Source organism: Curcuma longa, chromosome 1, assembly GCF_044706935.1.
Source record: "Curcuma longa cultivar G26 ecotype Majalengka, Jawa Barat chromosome 1, ITB_CL_G26_1.1, whole genome shotgun sequence".
Classification (NCBI taxonomy): Eukaryota; Viridiplantae; Streptophyta; class Magnoliopsida; order Zingiberales; family Zingiberaceae; genus Curcuma; species Curcuma longa.
In genome coordinates this window covers 9,336,611-9,360,858 of record NC_133861.1, presented here as the reverse complement: position 1 = coordinate 9,360,858, position 24,248 = coordinate 9,336,611, and the positions used below count along the sequence as shown (strand labels likewise).

The following is a 24,248-nucleotide window of genomic DNA, read 5'->3' as shown; positions in this document are numbered from 1 at the left end:
AAACATAAACCTAACATAAACATAAACAATCATGGTAATTTCTTTTAACAATAAAAAAATTAGACTTACAACACGTGAAAACACGAGGATGCGTAGGACCTTCACACCTCAAAGTAGGACCTGCAAATCAAATTTACAATGTTATATTATATAACAAAGATAATTAATTAAAATATACTAAAATTGATTAAAAAAGAATACACAAAGATTATTATACACAAAGAATACACAAATGTTAATTAACCCTAATATTAAAAATAAAAACTAACCTTCACCCTAAACATTAACTATAAGACTAACCCTAAACACTAATCCCAATCACTAATCCTAACCCTAAACCCTAATCCTAATCACTAACCCTAATCACTAACCCTAACCCACCACTAACACTAACCCAATAACTAACCCTAACCCACCACCAGCAGCCCTAATCACTAACCCTAACCTAGTACCACTCCGGCAAACCCCTCGGCCGGCACCACCAGCAGCCGCCCGCCGTCGGCCAGCACCAGCAACCCTAGTGCTGCTGGCCGGCGAGCTCCAGCAACCTGTGCGGCGCAACGGATCGCCGGCAACTGGGTCGCACCCAACATCAGCAACAACCAGCCGGCCGCCACCACCCCGCAACAACAAAAACCAGCCGGAAGAAAAGGATTTTACCGTTGAGGGTCGTCGCCTAATGCTTCGTCGTCGCCGTCGCAGTCGCCATAGAGATCGGAGAGGAAGAAATCGCTGTCGCGCGGCCGCAAAAGAGAGAGAAATCACGGTGGAGAAGACAGAAATCATGGTGGAGAAGACAAAAATCACGGTGGAGAAGAGAGAAATCACGGAGGAAGAAAGGAGTCGGGCGGTGGCTTAAAAAACTAGGTCATTTGGCGACGAAAATTAATTCGTCACCAATTGGGCGACGAATCCCTGAATTCGTCACCAAATTGGCGACGAATCGGCTGATTCATCGCCAATTTGGCGACGAATTCATGATTCGTCACCAATTTGGTGATAAATAGTGAATTCATCACCAAATCAAGTGGGCCCAGGTATTTAAGTGACGGCGAAATCGTGAAATTTAGCGACGAATCTGTGATTTCGTCGCTAATTTACGATGAATAGTAAAATTCATCGCAAATTTGCGATGAATTTTGGGATGAATTTTAGTCGTCGCAATTTTAGCAACAAAAATGGTTTTGTCACAAATTTCGTTACAAATTGGCAACAAATTCTTTTTTTGTCACAAAAGTTGTCCCAAATTGGCGACGAATATTATTTGTCGTAAAATTTCGTTGCTAAATGGCTATATTTTTGTAGTGATAGTTTGATCTCCTCTGACTGAGCCGACTTGATCGTCTATGGGAAACTTTATTTTCTGATGGAAAGTGGAGACTACTGCTTGGAAAGCACTGACGCAGGTCTCCCAAGAATAATATTGTACGAGGATGGAGCATCTCCTACTGTAAAAACAATGCTTCGAGTTTGAATTAAAGGCTCTTGCCCAGGGAAAGAGGTAGGCTAATCTGTCCCAACGGCTATACCTCGTGTCCTATGAATCCAAATAAAGTAGTAGACATGGATTTTAGTTTGGACTTCTCTATCTACATCTGACTTAAGGCCTCTTGGTATAATATGTTAATAGAACTGCCTATATCGACGAAGACCTAGGCTACTTCATAGTTGACTATTATGGCGCGGATGACTAAAGCATCATCGTGAGGTGTAGAGACCCCTTTGAGATCTTGTGGTCCGAAGCTGATGGTAGGTCCTTCGGCTTTCCCCTTCTAGTACTGATACCATAATTCTCCAATCTTCTCCCATGAGCTTTCCTGGCACGATTAGAATCTCCATCTGTAGATCCTCCCGAGATCATATTGATGATGCCTCAATGAGGAGGGTTCTCGGGATGAGTTTGGTTAGTGAGTGTCGGTTCTCTTCTTCGTCTTGTATGATGTCCTTGCGGTGGCTCAGGAGAATGTCTTCTTGAGGTTTTGACATCTCAATCCTGCATAGGACTTGCTTGAATTCCTTCTGAATGATTTTTCTGTACTTCTTGCTTAGGATATTTGTAGGTAGCATGTCTTGATACGGGGGATGGAGCTCTTTTTCCCTGCTGCTTCTCCTTTATTACTCTTTCCACTTCTCGTGCTAACTGTCTGCATTCATTAGTGTGATGACTAAAAGATTGGTGGTATGTGCAAAAATGAACTTGTTCCTTTGGAGGACTTTGAGGGGGGTGCTTCTTTTGGGGTAGGAAAAGAAGAGACGGTATGCACGGTGCGCTTTTCATTTCAAGAGGGTATATAAAGTCCACGTGGCACTCCCTTATGATGTATAGATGGAGAAGTTTTCTTATCTGATTTATAACTGGTCGAGCTGTCTCCATGTCAAGTAAGTTGAGTTTCTTCCAAATGTATATACTTCTCAGCTCTTTCTAATAACTTGGCATAATTGGCAAGAGGTTTCTTCACTAATAATCAAAAAAATTCTCCATCCATCAATCCTTGAGAGAAGGCACTAGTCAATACCTCTGTAGGGGTAGAAGGAACGTCCCAAATGACTCTGTCAAAGCTTTGAATATATTCCCTGAGAGTTTCTCACGATTTCTGCTTCATGGTGAACAAGTTTAGGTGTGTTTTCTGATGTCTTTTACTGCTTGCGAATTGATGAAGGAAAGTAGTCTTGAAATCAGCAAAAGAATGTATGGAGGAAGGGGGAAGACGTCTAAACCATCTTTGAGCAGAGCCCGACAATGTGGTTAAGAAAACTTGGCACTTGACTCCATTTGGATATTGGTGGAGTAAAGCAGCATTCTCGAAGCGACAGAGATGATCTTTGGGATCTAAAGATCCAGTGTATTCTCCTAGCTGGGGTTGCCGAAAGTGTTGAGGCAATTCCTGTTCCAGGATTTTCTTAGAGAGAGGCGTGCGGAATATGCTTACCTCGTCTTCTATGACCGTTTTGCTTTTGTAGCCAGGTCGGCATAGGTCAGTTCTGGATTTGTGAGAATCTTCCTTCAAAAAAGTGTCTTCCTTACGAAGAGAGTTTAATAGGGGCACGTTATCTTCTCTCGGTGTTGGTCGTCTTCGATGGGGAGAGAGGTCTTTTGGTGAAGGTGCCGGGATTTTTGAAGGAGGCAATAAGGAGTGCTGTTGTAATACCTTTATCAAAGTCTATGAGACTAATTCATTGATCTTCTCGGAAGTGACAATCATCTTATCGCCGCAACTCTTTTCAGCAGAATCATGCTCGTCAACTATTCCTCCAGTGTTAACCGTCGTAGAGTCTTAGCTCAATTTTCCCACAGATGGTGCCAATTTATTCCGGTCAGTACACCGTGGATGGTTCAAACGCTGATTCAAGGCTAGCCGACGTGCACGCTCCTGTGATGAAGCTGCGGAAGGAGAAGAAGAGGCTTGCAAAGTACTCAAAAAGAGAGTTAGAATGACATCGGGGGGTGGATCCCGACAAGCCACTCTGACGCTCAAGTTAAGGTTCGGCGCATGGAGTTTAATGCCTTTGAGAAGTTAGGGTTTATATGTGCGTACCTGTACCCATGGACATGGGTTACCTTTTTATAGCGGTTGATCTTTGAAATATTAGCAACCATTTGAGAAATATTTTGGCATGCTTGTTCCGTTCTAGAAAGAGTTCGTCCGTTGATATATATTTGAGAATGTGTTCCTGTTTCCTCGGAAGAATCAGTTCTGTCCCCCCCCCCCCCCCCCCCCCCCCCCCCCCGATTTAGGCGGAACAACAATGTCTTCAAATAAGCATTACGTGCCAAAGGTTAACCCTGGATGCAGGAAACGTGCCGAGACCAAGCCATGAGGTCGGCACAAGACGCGCGAGGCATGCTAAGACCGAGTTAGGAGGTCGGCGCAACACGTGGGGGGAGGCGTGCCGAGACCAAGTCATGAGGTCGGAGGCGTGCCAAGACCGAGTCATGAGGTTAGCACATGATGCATGAGGCATGACGAGACTGGAGTAGAGAGTCGGCATATATTTAGGGAAGCATACCGAAACTGAAACAAGAGGTCGACATATGCTTAAGGAAGCATACCGAGACCGAAGCAAGAACTCGGCATATGCTTAAGGAAGCATATCGAGACCGGCGAGAGAGGTCAGCATATGTTTAAGGAAGCATGCTGAGACCAGAATGGGAGGTCGGCGGATGTTTAAGGAAACATACCGAGACCAGAATGGAAGGTCGACACACGCTTAAGGAAGCATATCGAGATCAGAATGCGAGGTCGATGTTTCCTGAAATAGCTCTCGAAAATTAACTAATACTTATTTTTACTCTTTTTCCCGCGTATCCCGTCATATCCGACGTTCATGTCATCACCAAATAACCCCGCCGGATCAAGTTTAAATAACACCATAAAACTTGTCTCTATTTGACTTGTTTACAATTCCATTCAAACCATGTAAATGCCGATGTTAGCATTGTTCATGGTGTTCGTTTTAGTAGTATTTTTATTTTCGTTGCGTACTAACTCTGAGGGTAGAATCAAATAAGTGAATAAATTGATCTGCTATTCCACCCCTCAGCCTGTGGTCATCCCCAAGTTGCAATCTCCAAGCTTTATTTCACTTTTGTTTTGTTGATTTCTTCGCAAAGTACTGACACTTTTTTTCTCCCAACTTACTTGCACCAACCATAGATATTCATTTCCAAATCGTACTTCCATCCTTTATTCTTATACATTTTAGTTAGCTGTGGAGTGATGGTTTTATTATAAATATGATGCTATGATACACTTGTTTATAATTATCAATGTATTTAGAGGAAAAAACTTATTTTTAAAAATTTGTGATTTAAAAAAAATCAATAGATTGTCTGATAAAAGTAAAATTTGATTATAAGAAAGTTTTTGAAAATCGATATGGATTGGTAGAAGTAGAACCTCTTATTATTGGGTAGTTGCTTGCCATTAAAGAAGGAAAAGCATCGGCCCTTCAATTCTTTCCTGCAATTGCAACAGCGAGTCTTCTCGAGAGCTCCTTCCTGTGACAAAAGAGAAGATCTGTCAAACGTATGGCAAATTAAAATATGCATTGGACAAGATAAAAAATATTTACAAAAAATTAAATATATTATATTATATAAAATTAAATGTTAGGTTACAAAGCAAGAGTACATAAATAAAAGATGAGAATCAAAGACACAACTATAAACTAGTCAAGCTAAGTCAAATTTTATATTGTTTAAATTTATTTGATAAGAAAATTAAGTTAAATCGAGTCCAACTTAAAATGAATAAAATCATTGAAATGATTGTTCAAATTTAATTTGATTTTCTTTTTATAAATTTTAGCGATTCAAATTTTACTTAAACTTGATTTATTAAATGTCATTGAGTTTTTAATTTAAATTTTTATATATTTTTTATTTATTTTATTCTTTATATTTAACATGTTGATAAAAATAGATTGATAAACATAATTTATAAATTTTATTCATAAATATTATTCACAAATTTTATTCGTGAATATTATTCAGAATCGTCCCCAATCTCTATTCATAAATAATAATGAATTGAATATATATGTATTAATTTATTATTTTAATTTAATAAGTTATTTAAATTTATTAATTTAATTTAATTAATTTTGTAGGTATTAAACAAACATAAATAAAATTTTGCTAAATCAAAAATTAAATTTATTTAAATTCGTTTAGAGCCTTAGCAGAAGAAATAAAGAAACACTTAGACATGTTTAAGATGTTACTGAATGAATACTTAAACATCATGTGAGTGGAGAGAAAAAATAAAAAAGATTTTATTAGAATAATAAAATAAAATAAAATATAGATGAGGAGAGTGGGTGACCTGATGAGTTGTCTGTCTGCTGCGGAGGATGAGAGGAGCCCTCTGTTTTCGTCGGCTCTCCTGAGAAGATAAGGGATGACTTGCTCCACCGGACCGAAAGGCAAGTACTTGCTCACTCGAAAGCCAGCGTTCCGAAGTCCATACGACAGCCCATTTGCCATCCCCATCAGCTGCGCGAATTGCACCCTCTCATCTTCCTTCCCGATTCCTAGCTCCTGCGCCTTCATTGCCGCTGCTTGCGCTGCACAGTACGATCGATCGATCGATCGATCATCTTTCTCGGCAAGTGTTTATTCTGAAGCAGACGAAAGGAAGAGATAATTTGATTTGAGGAATACCGGATTGAACGTTGTGGGTGGCGACGACGAGAGCAGCAGCTCCTCTGCTGACTCGCCCCATCATGAAAGAAGCGCAGTCGTTGAAGCACCGGTGCGTTTCTTGGATGCTCCCGTGCAGTGGAGACGGCGCAGCCATGGCCGCTGCCAGCCGGGTCTCTCTGCTCATGTAAGCGCCTCGCACGAGCTTGATCCCCAGACTGACCCCTGCTGCTGCTGCAGCTCCCGCAGCGTTCCTCATCCTCTCTCTCGAGTCCCTCAAATAAGTCTGAATCGTCCCGTAAACAGTAGGTTTGTCGCCGTGATTGAACTTTAACTCTGCCCAGTAGGTGAGGTAATCGATGGCAGGTTGAACGGAGGAGTATTCTGCGTCGATTAGTAAGGGGATGTTGGCCTGTGCGCACCTCTGGCAGATGGCCGAGAGCCGGCGAGCCGCCAGTTGAAGGTCGTTCTCTTCGGTTTCCGTCAGGGGCTGCGGCTCGGTCGGGGTGAGGTACAGGGGACTGAACGCGCATAGAACCGGGAAGGAATGAGTTCTCCATGCCACTGGAAATGAAGGATTTTGCTGCTCCCATCGTAGCGCATCGCTCGCTCTTTCTAGCAGTGAAATGGGAGCGAGAGCTGTCATCTTCACGCAGACGCTTGTCTGAGATGGGAAGTGGGTAAGCAGTGGTATGGTTCTGTTTGATCGGGAAGGGGGGAGACTTGTGGTTAGGTGGGACTTACGGAGGTGGGCGGGAGCGACGAGGCCATGTCGACGGCGCGGAGGAAGCCGGCGAGGTTGCGGTCGCAGGCAGCGGCATCGTCAGCGTCCTCCATCCCGTAGTCGAGGATAGAGCGCAGCCCGGCGTCCGTCCACATCGCGCGCACCATGCGGGCGGCATCCTCACCCTGCTCGCCGGCGCAGAAGTGGCGGTGCACCGTGGCCCGGGCGGCGGTGAGGACGGTGGCTCGGAGGAGTCGACGTTCCTTCGGAACGGACGAGCGGAGAGCCGCCCCAGCGAGGTCGACGAGAGGGCCGGTGGCCATGGCGGAGAGGATGGCGAGGGAGCGAATTAGGGCGGAGGTGGGGATGGAAGCAAAGAGGCGCCGGGTGTCGGAGAGGTCGATATAGGAAGGTGGCTGAGGAGGTGGAGGGAGTCCGGCGGCAGGGAACTTGGTGGCGACGGAGGAGAGGGAACGGGCGGTGATTTTGGTTGCGGTTCTCATCTTCGGCGGTTGATTCGATTGAATACAACGGCGAGATGTTGTTGGTATTTATATAAACAAAACATAAGCGTTCACTAAATTATCAAAAAAATATATATATATACCTTATTTTATTATTGTAAAAGAAATTTTATTTTTTTAAAAAAATATTATAAAGATGCCTCATCATTTTTTTTAATTCTAAAAAAGCTTTTATAACAGTAAGATTATTAAATATTGTTCCGATAATATGAAATGAGTAATGATAGGTAGCATGAAAATTGTAGTATGAATATAGCATGACACACTCAATACATGGATGTGAGTTCCACTGCATGTCAATGGGATCTACTTGCATTGAGTGTGTCATGCTACATTCATGCTACAAATTTTCTATCTATCATTACTCATATGAAATACTCAACTTTCCGTTTCCACTGTATTAGCGATAGTGGTAGCTTCTCTATGTTGCTTTTATGTTGCCCGATAGCAGTAGTGTTACACTATCCTGATGATATTGAGATAATTTTAATTAAATTTAAGTAATTTTAATTAAATTAATAAAAACATTATGATATAAAATATCTTATTTTAATTTATGTTGCACTAGATAAAGCAGCCTTGTATTATTTTTAAGCGTCTCTATTTTTTTTAATCGAACATTTTTTAAAGGACACTCTACCTATAAGTAACTTAATATAATTATTCAGTTATCCTCCAACATACTATTATTTGTATGATCTCCCATTTAAATTATGAATTGATCAAGCGCATTATAATAGTTACTATTTCATAGCTAGTTACTACACATACTATAGCAGTTACAATTTTATAACTATTATAATACATATTTAACATATTCAAAGAATATTCATATTATAACAATTATGATTTTATAGTTGCTATAATGTAAATTCAATTTTATTCATCTATCATTCACATTATAGCAGCTATGATTTCATAACCATTAAAATGTGAATTCGATCTACTCATTCAACATTTACGTTATAGTAGCTATTACAACATTCATAGCTGTTACAACACTCTCCAAGTGTTGGTGTTGGGAGCACCACAATGAATCTAGTATTTTGATATATAACTAAGTGTAAAGTTAGGTTGTTGTAAACTAATAATTTTATGTTAAGTAAAGCAGATTACTAACGATAAAAGTCCTGATTTGAAATCAGGCAATTAGCTAAGTCCTAGTGAAACTAGACAAATGCAAAATCCTAATTGGGAATCAGGTAGTTAGAAGTCTTAGTTAGGAACCAATCAGAAAAGTCCTAGTTGAGAACTAAATAGAGCAAGTCCAAGTGGAGGCATCTAAGAACTGTGGCTTTGTAGACAAGTCCAAATAGAAGCAGCTGAAAATTATAGCTTGGTAAATCACATTAGATGGGTTAACTATGAGTTAAACATCTAGCCAAGGTATGCACAAGTAAAGTTAAAATCTATATCATATTGATTACGCGTATCAAGTGCAGGAAAGCAAAGTTTAACGGTTCCACGCGACCGGGAGGGAGCCTGGGCGATTGGCTAGAAATAACCTTCGATCGTTTGAGTCAATGTCTCATAGGCGACTAGAGAGAGGGGCAAGCAACTACAGCATCCAGGCAATCAATATAAATGAAATCCAATAATTCGAGAAAGCAGGTTAAAAGTTGAAATTGACCTGGCTGTAGGCGACTAAGGAGAGCCCAGTCGATCGAGATCATGGATAACATTTATTAATGGATAAACATTACAGTCATGTCAGAAAACTTCCAAGTGATCGGGGATGATCCAGTTGACCAAGAGGTGACACGTCAATATCCAAAGAAAGTCTATAAAAGGAGCCACGAGGCAGAGCTTTCGAGCATCTTATTCTTAATCATTCTCAACGTGCTCGTGCTCATATTCAGTGCTCTTTGGATGTTATGTGTGGCAACTTCGTGTTTCATTCTCCATATACGACAATATAAGTGTGACATTATCTTTTTTAGTTGTCGTACATTCTTGTATTATTGTGTTTTATTTTTAGATTCTTTTATAAGTTTTTCTACCTCTAGAATTTTTCTATAAAGGAGTTAATCAAAATAAGAATCAATTTATGTATGTCATGCATCATTATAATTATTACATGTTTTATCAGTTAACCTAGAAAATATTTTTGTTCTTAAAATATTTGATTTAATTATTTATCGTTATTTCCTTGCATTACTCTGTCAATATTCTTAGAATTATTTTTCATCCTTTAAAGCTTGTAAAATTTATAATGTTATTCATCCCCTTTAGCATCAAGTTTGATCCTATAAATTGGTATCAAAGCGGATTGAGCTAATAGTACGCTAGTAATGCTCGGTTGGGTGCATGTCAAGGAAGGGTAAGGAGTACCCTATTTGGTGCATCTAGTCGAGTGGAACTAGCTGAAGCTAAATCACCTTGTTCTAAACATATATATGCTTGCATGCTTACTTTGAAATAAATTTGGAAAAACATAGGTAAATTTTCTTCGATCTCTCAGTCACTTGGATTCAATATAGACACCTAGACATAATAGTCAAATGAATCTGACCAGGATACACCCGATTGACTGGGAGTAACCTAGTAGTCTGGATCTGCACCGACAGAAATAAATAGTATTTACTATCGCGGTAAAGAATTAGGCACCCCAAGTAACCAAATTACCCACAGTTGCTCGCATGACCTCTGATCAGGCACCTTAGATAAGACCTTCCAGTCGATCCACGACATGCGGTCACTTAGAGGACCTTTATATAGGAGATCGAGACCTAATCGTCGAAGTCCATCCAAATCTCGTCAAATTCCTCATTCAAAATTCATTTTTCATCTGTTTCGATTTTGATTTCGATCCATATTTTTTATTTTGAAGCATCTTTTCAGGACATCATGCCTAGGTAACGAATCTAAACTTAATCGTTTTAAAATTCTTTCAATTTTTGAAGATTAATGTTAAGAAATATTTATTTTGTTAGACGGAAATGAAGTATTACTGAGGCTAGTTTCTCACAGTCTTCTTCTAATGACTATAGGTTTCCTTCTAAGAACTTTAGGCTTAAATATGAACAACATACTTATATTATCATACCTCCAACATACCTTAATAGACAATTCCTTTTAGATTATTGTACTAGCATCCTAGAAATTATAACCTACTATGGTCTGTCTAAACTTGTTTATTATAGCCAAACAATAAATCTTGATCTATACGCTAAATTCTATAACAACATCACTTGAATAGACGACCTTACGTACATATACATCTAGAGTCGTCAAAATTGACATTATTTTCATATCTGATCTAATTAGGGACCAACTTGAGTTGTGTCCTTCATCTTTAAAATTTTATTACTTTCCTCTCATCAGTCAACCTTTTTCTGATCTGTTTCCCTATATTTCGTTGAATCAAATTTACACTTATCTCATTGGTGAGCAACACAATTCTACTAATCATTAACTTCCACTCTAGTGAACTAAGAGCAAAAGATTATGCCTTGAATAAAACTCTAGTATTATGTGTTTTACTAATTCTCGATAGAAATCAAGATATAATACAACTTTTTCACTCTTTTCTACCTATACACTAAGACATAAATTAGACATCAACTTGAGCTTTCATATATTCAGATCTATCATCTATCACTTCAACACCATTACTAATCATCAAGTTCTTATGCCCTACTATCATATGTTGACCCTTATCCTGGCATCATTCGAGATTGATATTTACCAAGGTAATATTCAACTATTATTCAATTCTAACAGTATAGAACTTAGAGACTCCATCGTATTAGAAAAAACACATTAGTCTGAAAGGATGGGAGGCAAACTCCCCAATCTCCGGAGATTCAAACTCGAACTGAGCTCGACATTGACATAATAGCATCTCCACAACCTTTGACTCTAGAGGAGCGCGTAACTCAACTCGAGAAGAAGGTCACACGTATGAAGGACCAGATACATGGGATCATGGACATATTACGTCAGCATCACTCCTCTGATCTATCTTAATTTTCTATTATGAACTTGTAGGAGTTGCAGTTATTTTATTTTGAACTATTTGACTTATATGGATGTTTTCCTGTTTGACTTATGATTGACTTGTTTGATGTTGACTTTTACATGTTTGACTATCATTTTTAGCTTTCTTCAATCTATTATACATACATATTTTTTCTAATTGAAAAACATTCTTTCTATATTAAATTTTTGATGTATAAAAAAGGAAGAGAGAAAATTAGGGAAAGTTAAAAGTTAATTTTAATTTCTTCAAAAAATTAGGAAAGTTAAAAGTTAATTTTTAAATTCTCCTTCTAAGAATTTAATATAAATTGAGAGTTGTGATTAAGAGAGAGATTCTAAAATTTATTATTCATATATGACTCATTCAGTATTACTTTTATCATACATTGAATATCATGTTGGCTATATAAAACTGTTTTTATAACTAACTTTAATTTAGTTTTTATATGATCAAAAAGAGAAAGATTGTTTGTGCTGGGAGCACCATAATGAGCCCAGTGTTTTGATATATGACTAAGTGTAAAGTTAAGTTGTTGTGAATTAATAATTTTATGTCAAGAAAACAAGTTACTTGATAGATGGATGTCCTGATTAGGAATCAAGCAATTGGCTAAGTCCTAGTGAAACTAGGCAAGTGCAAAAGATCTTGGTTGAAAATTAGATAGTTGGAAGTCTTGGTTGGGAACCAAGTGAAAAGTACTAGTTGGGAATTAGGCAGAGCCAGTCCAAGTGAAGCCAGCTGGGAGTTATCGCTTTGCAGACAAGTCTAAGTAGAGGCAGCTGGGAGTTATGGCTTAGCAGACAAGTCCAAGTGGAGGTAAACTAGGAGTTGTGACTTGGCAAATAAGTCTAAGTGGAGACAACTTAGAGTTGTGACTTGGTAGACAAGTCCAAATGGAGGTAACTGGGAGCTATGACTTGGCAAATCACACTAGATAGGTCAGCTGAGAGCTAAGCATCTATCTAAGATATGCACGAGTAAAACTAAAATCTATATCATATTGATTATTTATATCAAGTATAGGGAAACAAAGTTTGACAGTTTCAAGCGACCAAAAGGGAGACCGGGTGATTGCTTTAGATAACCTTTGACCGTTGGAGTTGAGGTCTCACAAGTGACTAGAGCAAGGGGTCGAAAACTATAGTGTCCAAGCGACTGTATATGCTTCCAGGCGACCAGTACGGATGAGATTTAGCAATTCGAGAAAGCATGTCAAAAGTGAAAATTAACCTAGCTCTAGGTGATCGAGATCATGGATAATATTTATTACTAGCTAAACATTGCAACTATGTTAACAGGCTCCTAGGTGATCAAGGATGGTCCAATCGACTAGGAGGTGATATGTCAACATCCGAAGAAGACGTCTAAAAGGAGCCACAAGGTAGAGCTTTCAAGCATCTCATTCTCAATCATTCTCAATGTGCTCGTGCTCACATTTAGTGCTCTTCATACGCCACACGTTATAACTTCATGCTTCATTCTTTATATATGACAATATAAGCGTAACATTATCATTTTTTAGTTGTCGTACATCCTTGTATTATTATACTTTATTTTTAGATTCTTTTTAAATTTCTCCAGTTCTAAAATCTTTCTAAAGAGGAGTTAATCGAAATAAGAATCAATTTATTTATGTTGTACGTCATTATAATTGTTGCATGCTTTATTGGTTAACCTAAAAAATATTATTGTTCTTAGAATACTTGATTTAATTATTTATCTTTATTCTGTTATATTTCTCTATTAATATTTTTATAATTATTTTTTATTCTTTAAAGCTTTTAAAATTCATAATGTTATTCACCCCTATAGTATTGAGTTCAATCTTATACTAGGTTTAGAATTTAGATAGAAAATATAGACGAGAGATAATAATGACAATAATATATTGAGGATAAATAGGTAATTATATATAAAGTTGATGGTATATAGGGGGCATCCTTTGATTAAAAAAATTTAAAGTGGGATGTCTTTTTATAATTTAGAAAAAATATAATATCCTTTTGATTTTTGTCCTATTTTTTTTAAATGGGATATTCTCTGGCAATAATAAAAATATAAGATATTCTATTGATTTTTATCCTATATTTTATATATATTGTGTATCCTTATATATATATATATATATTGTGTTTCCTATATTTACAAAATTTAAAGAGTGTGCACTTAATTATTATAATTTACATATTGTGTTTGAGAAAAAAATAATTAAAAGTGGATCCCTTGTTTTCATTATTGTAAACAAAAATTTTATTTAAAAATTATTTAAAAAGACATCTATTTCAATGGCCATTAATGCTACAATTGTATCAATTATGGTCATAATTATTATCCATTAAAGCAGTTACAATCATAACTATTACAATAATATCAAAATTATTTTTTATTAAATTGATAATTTTAATTAAATTGTATATTTGAAATATAAAATGTTTTATGTGTAGTAATTTTAACCTTTTACTTTATATTATAATAAATATGATTATGACTACTTCAAAAATATTACAATAAAAGTATTTTCAAGATGGAAAATATAATGGAATGCCCTTCATTTAATTTTTACCATATTTTGTGTGTGTGTGTATATATATATATATATATATCATAATTTTATTTGTTCTAGAAAAAATTTTTATTATTTTTAGTTTGCAACTCAAAATAATATACAATACAAATTAGAATGAAATACTTTTGAAAAAATTATTTGATATCTAAAAATCATTTAATGTTTAGCTTTTTTGAACTATCTACTATAATTTTATGTTTTATATAAATGTTATGGAGTAAACTAATGTCAAATAGTGACTCAAAATATTTCAATCTTCAAAGAAGTTTAAAAAAAAATAAGGCCTAAATGAGGATGGATTGAGTTTATTGAATAAATTTGATAGGAAAAACTAATGATAAAAAAACAAAGAAAGCACTTCTATTTTTCTCTCAATTAAATATATTGATAGTATAGGACAATTAACATAATGTCACATATTTATAATTGATTAATTATGAAGGCTATGTTCTCTGTTTTATTTCCCTATTTTTATAATTGATTAAAATAAACAGCTCAATAATTTTGATGAAGGTAAATAAATAAACATACATATGATCAAAGATAGCTGGTTATGCTATCTCTTTTTTTTTTCAAAAAAAAAGATAGCTGGTTGTGCCCTCAGGGCATAACTGAGTTGGTTATAATAGAATAGAGTTGCAAAAATGGACAAGAGTTCGAATCTCGATGAAGACGAGACAATACCCTCTTCCGTCATGACCAACTGCAGGTTTTCGATTTACCTCCTCACATATGCTAGTGGGGCTGACCGTGTGGGGCTGCGAGGATGACAGATTCCACCTTTTATAGAAAAAATATAGCTCATTGTATCTGATAAAATATTCTGGGTAGCTATCCAAGAGATATGATATCATATATATGTGTATGTACTAATATGAATATCATCCTCAAAGTCAAAATATCACCATCAAACAAACATACATACAACCATCAAACACCATATATTTATAATTAATTAATTATGAAAGCCATGTTCTCTATTTTTTTTTCTCTATTTTTATAATTGATAAAATTGAACAGCTCAACAAGAACATATTTTAATGGGTCAGCTCAACAAGAACAGCTCAATATCAAAATAATGGAGCTACTTAAATTATTGGATAGAAACCATCCAAAAAGATTGCTTTTAAAACATAGCAAAATAATTCTAGCCATCATTGATTTATAAAAAAAAATGTAAAATGATAATTTATTCACCTAAAACTTCTAAAGAAAACTTATGATTTATTAGAGGCTTGAGAATGAGATTTTAAAAGTGATCTAAAATCTTCTTGTTAAATGAGCAAGTTTTTTATGTATATCTTGTTGGGATTCAAAAACATGAACAACTCGAGATATCATATCATGTCTAGTTGGAGGGGAAAAAATTAAAATAAAATAAAAACAAGATAAGTTTTTATTTTATTTTATCATAAAGGGACAACTCTTGTTTGAATGGCTAAGATAATGGGGCAATCATTATGTTGGAAAAATAATTTCTCCATTATAGTATTTTTTTTTCTAGTTTGATAATATTATTTAAGTTAATATGAGGTCGAGTAGCCTAAATCGAGAGAGGACTTGGAGCTTCGGGGAAAGTAGCCTTAATTGAGATAGATTGAAATTAAGGGTATGTAGCCTTGATTGAGAAGGTTGAATTCAAGAGCAAATAACCTAGGTGCTCAAAGGACATGAGAGGAGTGACCTAGATTGAGGAGGAGCTCATAGAATTCAAGGGCAAGTAGTTGAATCGAGGAGACATGATATAGTGGTGAGGAGTCCTCCTCAAGTGACTTTAACAATAACAATGAGGTAAATTCTATAGAAATCAATAAGTTATTTGAAACTATTGCTAGCCTAAGGCGAAAGGAATTAAAAGCCCTTAGAGATAAGAACCCTTTAACTCAATGATCTTGTGAGAGTAGGGAACTAAGAAACTTGTGGAGGAAAATGTTTAATTGATGGAGCAAGTTAAGGAGTTGAAGGAATCCTTACTAAAGTTCATGGTGGATTTCAAATATCTAGATATGTTAATTGAAATTTTGCGTTGTTTATAACAAAGCGAACATAGGTTATAAACTTAACGAAAAGGAAGTTTCATATGCATCTTTAATTAATAGAGATGCGTCTCTGAGTGGAAACAAATCGAATGGGCCATTTATGCATAAAATTGCAACTAGGGATATATCTAAGATTAAAATTGTTTAGGTACCAAAAGCTCAATTTTTGTGCTTGATAAAAAGGCTTGAGGAGTGAGTTTATTCGAAAAGTTTTATTAACAGATAGCAAGAAGGTAAATATACTTAACATTAACCAATTGTGTGATACTAATACAAAGTTAAACTCGTCGCGATCAAGTGCTTAGGCAAACATTATGATTTTGACATCCTTCTAATTGGGCATTAAAGTCACAATGTATAGACATTCTTTGTTTTACTTGCTTCTGTTAAGTGTCTCGTGACTAAAGAAAGAAGAGGAAGCATAGATTTGACATCAAAGGTTGATCACACTCACATGAAGCAATTATCAAAACTATCTGACCGACAATTGGTGAGTTGCCAAGGGCCAAGTACAATAAAAATAAATTTTATGATGCTTTCTAAGGTAAACAAGGTAAGTTGCTATCATAAAGATAAGTATATGATAAGCACCTCAAACTTTCTTGAATTACTTTATTTATACCTAGTAAGTAAAGTTGTAAACGAGTTAATTCAAGTCAAATTTTATGGTGTTCAAATAGTTTGATAAGATAATCAAGCTAAACCAAATCAAATCTAAAATGAACCAAACTATTGAAATAGTTATTCAAGCTTAATTGATTTTTTTTATGAACCAAAGCTTAGTTGGTTTTTTTCATTGAAATAGTCATCCATAATCTTCTTGATTCAAAAGCTAACATTCTAATCAGACTCTTGATAAAAGGTTTTCTACCTTCTATTCTCCACCTTTTTAGCAATTTTAACAATGTTATTTTTTTCAGTATAATTTTATTTGTTTGTTTACTCATTGTATTCACAACTTATATTAACCTCTTTTAACACCTCTTCCTGTTTTGGATTGGCTTTTGTTACATTTTACAAACTGAACATGTTGAATAATTTAAATAATATCAATAGTATATTGCTCTAACTTTTGTTAAAACAGGAATATAGACAACAAGCACAGCATAAGTACCGACTAGCCAGGCTAAATGGTCCCCCCCCCCCCCCCCCCCCCCTCTTTTTTGCTATTGTAGCTTTATGCAAAAACATATCCTTGTTACCTGCAACTCATAAGTTTAAGTTCATTCACATTTCCTTTTCAAAGTTATCCAAAAGGAATTTACCAAGGTCCTTAAATGGAGATCCTCTTGCATTTAAGCTTATCTCAAGAACCTTCGTTTGGAGATACTAAAAGGTGGAGTCTTATCATCTCCTCACTTCCTACTTCCTTTAACATGCCTTTGTAGGTCCAACATCATTAGAGGTGAGTGACTGAATAGGATAATTTATTAAAACTGAAGAGGGAGCCCAATCCAATCGAAAATGACAAGACACTTAGGTAGGAGATAGTATTTAAGTATATTTTAAGAATTATTTACAGATGTAGACTAAGAGCACAGTTTTATCCTCCTCACTTCCTTTTTTTTTTTTTTTTAATTCTAGTTGATTCATCATCACCTATTTGTGTTTGTTTTGGCTGAATATCTAATTGATTCCTCATTATTGTGTGTGTTTGTCTTAATCATTTGGGTTTGGCTATATAAATTTTATCCCTTCATTTAGTTCTATATATCTACCTTTTTTTCTTGTTCGTTTGGGCTACCCTTGACGCCATGTGGTCATTATCTTTTTTTTTTTTCTTAAAAATATTATCATAATGCAAACTCTATCATCTTCAGTGCTGCACTTTTATTTGTTAAGTTCAAAATTTGTCCAACACTTCAGCCATAAAGCATGGCCTCATAAAATTAATAGTTGGTTGCTTTCTTGTTTTATTCTCCTGTCTGATAAATGATTATTAACAAAATAGTGGAAGTTATTATGGTAAGATCACTAAATTAGAAGAAAATAATATTAATCTTGTTGGCTGTTGTGTAGCACTAATTTTATCATGGACCTATCCTTGTAGTGTCAGTTATTCTGTTAGGTAATTTACACAAGCGCATAACAACTTTGTGATGGGTTTGTGAGTGCTTTTGGTGCATGTTCTCACTTTATTTTTGGAATGGTGCATTTGGTTAATTTAGTCTGCAGCTTGTTCATTTCTCTTTCAAAATTGAACTTGATCTATCTTTCAATTGTAGTTATTCTTATTTTCTTCATGCTTTTCTCAGATGTATTACTATGGTTTCGGCTATTTTTGGCTAATTTCGATTTATGCTGAAGTGATTTCTTAACTTAAAACATGTTCCATTTAGGTGCAAGGTGAAATTTTATTTTGGTTTTATGGTATTGGTTGCTGGTATTTTCTTGTTATTACATGATCTCTCTCTCTCTCACACACACACACACACGCGCACGCACGCGAACACATACCTGGTATATTTCTTGATAAAAATACTACCAAAGGCAGCGCTATGAAACAACTCAATACTTGGTTCATGCTAAAGCTTTTAGCAAGTAGTAACTAGAGAAGAAGATTTTAAAAAATAAAATTTACAATATTTTATTTGTCACGGGAAGGTTTCTTTATTTGATGGTTGGCTCCTTATGAGTGTTATAATTGTTCGATCAGAAGGCTTGAATATTTTATTTTGCTTGAAAACCTACTGTTCTACACCTTTTTTTATTTTCTGGTCTACAATTAGTCATTATGTGGTTTGTTTGCTGCTTTTGAATGCTGTTTCTTCTAGAGGACTACACACTCTGTTTGTTTGGAAATTATTTAAGGTTCACCCTTTATTTACATTTGTTTCAGCTTGCTTCAGTGTTCATGTCAGAGGATCAGAGTATATTCCCTTGCTTGGTTCTGCAGATCCAGATTACTCATTCTTAGGTTTACCAGATGCGGAATGATGAATAACTATCAGGTGTTACTACTACTGTATACTAATTGTTAGTATTTTTCTTATATTGTCTTTTCTAATTGTATTCTAATGACAATTTTTTTTTCTTTCAAATATTCACATATTGCCCTATCATGGGTAGAAAAGAAGGCATTTTGCACAACTATTTTCAGAGTTGACTAGCTGTTTGAAATTTTTATGAAGTCATGAATTGCTTGTTTTTTACTTGTTTTAAACTTAGGATTACTCAAAATGCCAAAATAATAAACTTGGACACCACTATGCAGAATCATTTTGAGTCCGCTATTTCCATTTTGGTAATTTTTGTAAAATGACAAATATAAACGTAACCTTGATACTTTGGCTTCCGTGTGGCAGTTTGCTTTAAGTTGCAAAGCTCAAATATTAACAATCATAATGCTTTGACTATGCAATGTAGTTAGATGGATTCATGGATCTTCGGAAGTTGGACAGGGAAATTGCACCAAAAGAAGAGGAGAAATTATGGTTCAACGAACATTTAATTGTACCAGGTAGACTTATCATTGACAATTTCCTCTACCAAATGATATGAAAATCAAGAACTCCAGAAATGTTTGTCTTCTCACATTAGTGGCTACTAAGGCGTTTTATTGGTCAATCAAAATATCTGGCAATTGATTTATCAAAATACTTGTGTCGTATTTGCTTGCTAGCATTTTGTCTTCCTGCGTGCTTGCTTGGATGTATTCTCACCCAGCTTTGCTTACTATTGTTTTCTAATCATGTAGCATTTGTTTCAGCTTTCCTACCTTAAAACAACTAGGGGCTTTTCATTATGAGAGTATAACAGTATATTCATCATAATCTATCTTATGATAAAATTAATCCAATTTTTAAAGAGGTATGGCTGTTGCGAATATAGATGTGATACAGAATATGTCAACATTCCGAATGGTGTTTGCAATGAACGATTGCTGCAATAAGACATTGTAATAATATGCTTATATTCTGCCATTTTCTCATGTGAGTCCCGAGTTGATCATCAAATTGTCATGTGTTTGTGACCTAGCGTTTCTTTCGCACTTTACTTTTAATTTTATTTCACTGGTATTAATTTTTTTTATCTAGTTGAATGATTCGAATGTTCATTCCTTAAAAGAGACACCGATTTTAACATTTTCACCGCATGCTCATTATTGGTGTGCTTGCTCAAACCGAAGAGATAGAGAAAGTAAAATAAAATGGAAACTGCAATTTCTTAGTTAATTGGAAGCAACAAAATGTTATTTGCTAAGTTAATCCTGCGTAGCCGCCACACGCATATTTTTTTACATTTCAACTTATTAAATAAATTCAAAAGATGAGGTGACGTGGCATTTCAACTTCATTAGTCCCTGTGCTGCGATAGGACATTCAGGTTTTCATTCAAGCATTCGCGGTTTGATTCTCAGCTATGGTGTATTTATAAAAATTTTCTTCAAATGGGGATTGCAATCAAAGGATGCTGGGCATCTGAGTTGACCGTTGCAAATTTATTTTAGTGGCCAGTGGGAAACTAAATTTGCAATCAAAGGATGCTGGACATCTGGGTCGGCCGTTGTATGTACTTCCCGATTTATCTAGATGATCAATGGAAAATTTATGTGGGACCGAATCAGTCACCCCAGGCTTAGTACGAACTATTACCACATAAAGTAATTGCTAAATTGCTCTAATTCAACTAAAACTATTACATATAAAAATATATAATATTTCATCATTATTATTTATTAATTCAATCGAAATTATTTAAACCTATTAAAATTACTTCTGCTATAATTAGCAGGAATAGCAGTAGCTGCAACGTGTAATGACGAAAGTCTTTTAATTGTTTACCTATTAAATGGTTTATTCTTAAATCATACATTTATTTGTGCCTAACCGTTTTCTGTCTTTCTGAAGTCGCTTTCGATATCGTCATCCACCTCTCCGTTTCCGCCGCCCCTCCACGCCGCTTCTCGGCGGCGGTCGCACCGGACGGACTCCGAATTGACCAACAGAAGAATCGATCGGGAGAAGCAAAGAAAAGAGCAGGATGGGTAACGTGAACGGGAGGGACGAGATCGAGGACGATAACTCCTCCGGCAGATCGAGACCCGACGCGGACGACAGTTCCGTCGACGTCCGCCGCACTAGATCCGTGGACTCAGTCGAAGAATGCCCTCCACAGAGCCCTGGACGATCCCGAACTCCCCTCGTGTTTGCCCCCCAGGTGGTCTTGCTCTTATCCCTAGATCACCATTTTTGTACGTTCTTTTTGAGCTAATGAGACATTCATCGGATTTACATTTGAGCTCAAAATGATAGGTGGGAGAATGAAAAAAATACTTCTTTGACTAAATGCTGCTTGCTTTGGTATGTTCTTGTTAGTCCCAAATGACAATTGATTTCTAAAACGTGGTATGCATAGTAGCAGTTTTCATTGCTCATGAGATGTTTTGGTCAAGGGATTAATTTGAAACTTCCGTAATCTGTATAAGAATAAAAATAAAGAAAAAAAAAATCCAAAACGTGACTAAGTTTTTTTGGATGCATTTCTTCATACTATAAACATCCAATTGAAGAGAGAAATTTCTTCACAAACAAACGGACTTTCTTTTTGATAAATATTTGACAAGTTTTTCACTTGAGCTACAAGAAATATAGGAAAAATTCCATTCTAGCTTGAAAAAGGAGGAGCTGACCAAAATTCTAGCCTACAGCTCTCTGAAATTTCTGAACTTATTTCAACCTTATTTTTGACTACCCTACCTTGTGTGCTTCCTTGTGCATCATTTGAGCATTTTATTATTGCACATTCTGTGCATATATGCAGTATTCTATACACGAGATTATATCAGTTCTAGAATCCTTTCTTTTGGGATTGTTATGGAGCAACAAGTATAGGAAGTTATGTTTTGCATATAAACTAAATGTGTTTGTTCCATCAGAGTGAACAGAGCCAATTTGATTTGCAAGTATGACAAAATGCTTAAATACATGAAACGTAAGCAAGCACGATTTAGACAAATGTAAAAACTCCCAGACGTATGTAATCAAGTAGATTTCTATAAATTAGAAATTTATGCTTATATCATAGTTATCATAGGCAAAAGAGCATCCCTATGGTTTAACCTTTGCAGGCTGTTTTGACTCTCTTGTTTTTGTTCCTTTTGCCAATTAGCAGTAGTATGACCGTAGCGGAATCTTGGAAAATATTGCACCTTATTAAAAAGGTTCAAAGACCGTCAAATTGTGACTAGCAGATTTTGTGAGCTATGAATCTGAAATCTGAATGATGTTCATAATGGGGCCCAGTTAGACCAGAGTTGGAACATGTCAAATTTGGTCACCCTAAGCATATTTAGTTTGGTTAAGATTAATGTTTTCTTGTTTTAATGAATTTCTCTCTGTTGATACGTGCATGTAGCATCGCATGTAGCAAGTATAATTTGACTATTACAAACTTTTTTCTGTTCTTGTTCATAGAGGTTGTTAATTTGTTTGACAAGCACATGTTGTTGAGGTTGCTGATTCATTTGGTTAGCACATGTTATTCTTATTGGTTTTACTCATTATTGCTTCATTTCAATAGTTTATCTTTCTTCTTTCTCTCCTCGTTGGTGACATACTAATGTGATGCTGTAGAAATTGCATGATAATTAGAACAATTTGCAAAAGTGAACTTCTACATGGGTGGTCAACCAGTTCTGTACTCAGTAATTTGATAAGGTAGATCTGCACATGGAATATTTTCACATCCTCTCCTCTTCGTTCACAGCTTTTTATCTTAAATATATATTTTATCTTAAATATATCCTCATGGAGATTAGAATAATTATATTCAATGCTATTAGTCTCAACTATTTGGGACCAAAAACAAGTATCACTGTGCAAGCCTTCAGTAGTAATATTTACATCCTTAAAATTTTTTTCATGTATTTTAGCTAGATTTTTCTTAACTCTCCTCTGCCCCCAACTTCAACTATAACTGATTCAAACAACAAAATTCACCAATTATCTTTGAGCATAAGCCTATACTATCTTAACTTTTGTTCTCTCATCTTATCATCGATTGGAGGTACACTAACTTTTTACTAGATAGTAGTAGTTTATTTTTTATCATTTTTAGTAACCTCAAACATCCATTTAGTATTATGATCTCTGTTGCATTAGGTTTTTTTTAAAGATGATAATTACATGTTTTACATCAATTACTGACTATGATTGATTATGTCCTTTATGTTGATATTATAGCATTTTTGCATTACACCTAGGGATCCAAACATCCATTAATAGACTTATTGTTATGAAAAAAAGAGCAGTCCAGTGCACGAAGCATCCGCTAATGTGAGGTCCTAAGGAACAATCTATTGTACGCGGTCTTATCCTATATTGCAAGAGATTGTTTCCACGACTCAAATATGTGACCACCAAGTCACACAACAACAACTTTACCGTTGCACCGAGGCTCCCTTTCACTTATTGTTATGAAAAATTAATGTCATTGTATTCTTGTTATTAGAATTGAACAATTAATATGATTAGTGCTCATATCACTTGAATATTGCTTGTTCACAAAACTTTGAGGTGTGTGAACCATAGTGGGTCATATTCATCTCACCTGAATATGTTAGTGACCGGAGGGTATTAGTAACTTTCATTATTAATGTTGGGGCTACTAAATCTATAACCATTGTATCTTAAGGAGCATCCAATTCTAGTAATATAAGGCACATAAACATCTAGTAATACATACCCTGCACAAAGGTATTTTTGTATTTGATGTAAGATATGGGTGTGGTCTTTTGCTTCCCTTTACCTCAGAGAGAGAGAGAGAGAGAGAGAGAGGGCATGGACACTCAGTTAATTGTATGCAAGAAGACTCTTTCCTTAGATGTAAATATATACTCAATGGAGATTGGCAATGTATGGCGATGAATGATTTACCAAAACAATCACAATTCGTCTGTATATCATTTAAATGCCAAATATACAGGAGCATGTGTAAGATAGTGCTGTGTAGTTGAGTTTCACTTCCTCAATTATGGTTTGAAATATTGGTCTATTACTGTCTCATCTCTAGCCTTAAAATCTTAATTGCACATTATTAGCATTAGTTTCTTAGTTTATACTCCATAGTGAATAATGCCTGATAAAAATGTCAATAGAAAATAATGCCTTCATAATCAAATTCCATATATTGAGCCAATGCATATTCTTTATTGAATCATAGATTCTCAACTGTTTTTATTTCTTAAAAATGTCATTATTAAGTTAGCTATTTTATCATTTTATGTTGTTTCTGGTCTCTTACAATAACTTCATGCTAGTCCTTGTCCTT

At 35.6% G+C, this 24,248-nt stretch overlaps 2 protein-coding genes across 5 annotated transcripts in view; one reads left to right on the top strand and one right to left on the bottom strand.

The window, feature by feature from the left end:
* The window catches only part of LOC141812030 (uncharacterized), a 34,456-nt gene that overhangs the window by 8,308 nt on the left and 1,900 nt on the right, over positions 1–24,248 (top strand). The window lies entirely within an intron of this gene.
* On the bottom strand, positions 38–7,369 carry LOC141812012 (proline dehydrogenase 2, mitochondrial-like). Of its 2 annotated transcripts, XR_012600222.1 has the most exons (5): positions 6,887–7,369; positions 6,164–6,806; positions 5,826–6,066; positions 4,899–4,999; positions 38–120 (listed from the first exon to the last, which is right to left on the bottom strand). XR_012600222.1 is itself a non-coding variant. In XM_074700106.1 (4 exons), exons 1-4 carry the CDS (start codon positions 7,367–7,369, stop codon positions 4,951–4,953), a joined length of 1,416 nt encoding a protein of 471 aa, XP_074556207.1. In that variant the 3' UTR covers positions 4,887–4,950. The 2 variants fall into 2 exon arrangements, 1 of the variants encoding a protein (XP_074556207.1); XM_074700106.1 differs by lacking the exon at positions 38–120 and having other exon boundaries at positions 4,887–4,999.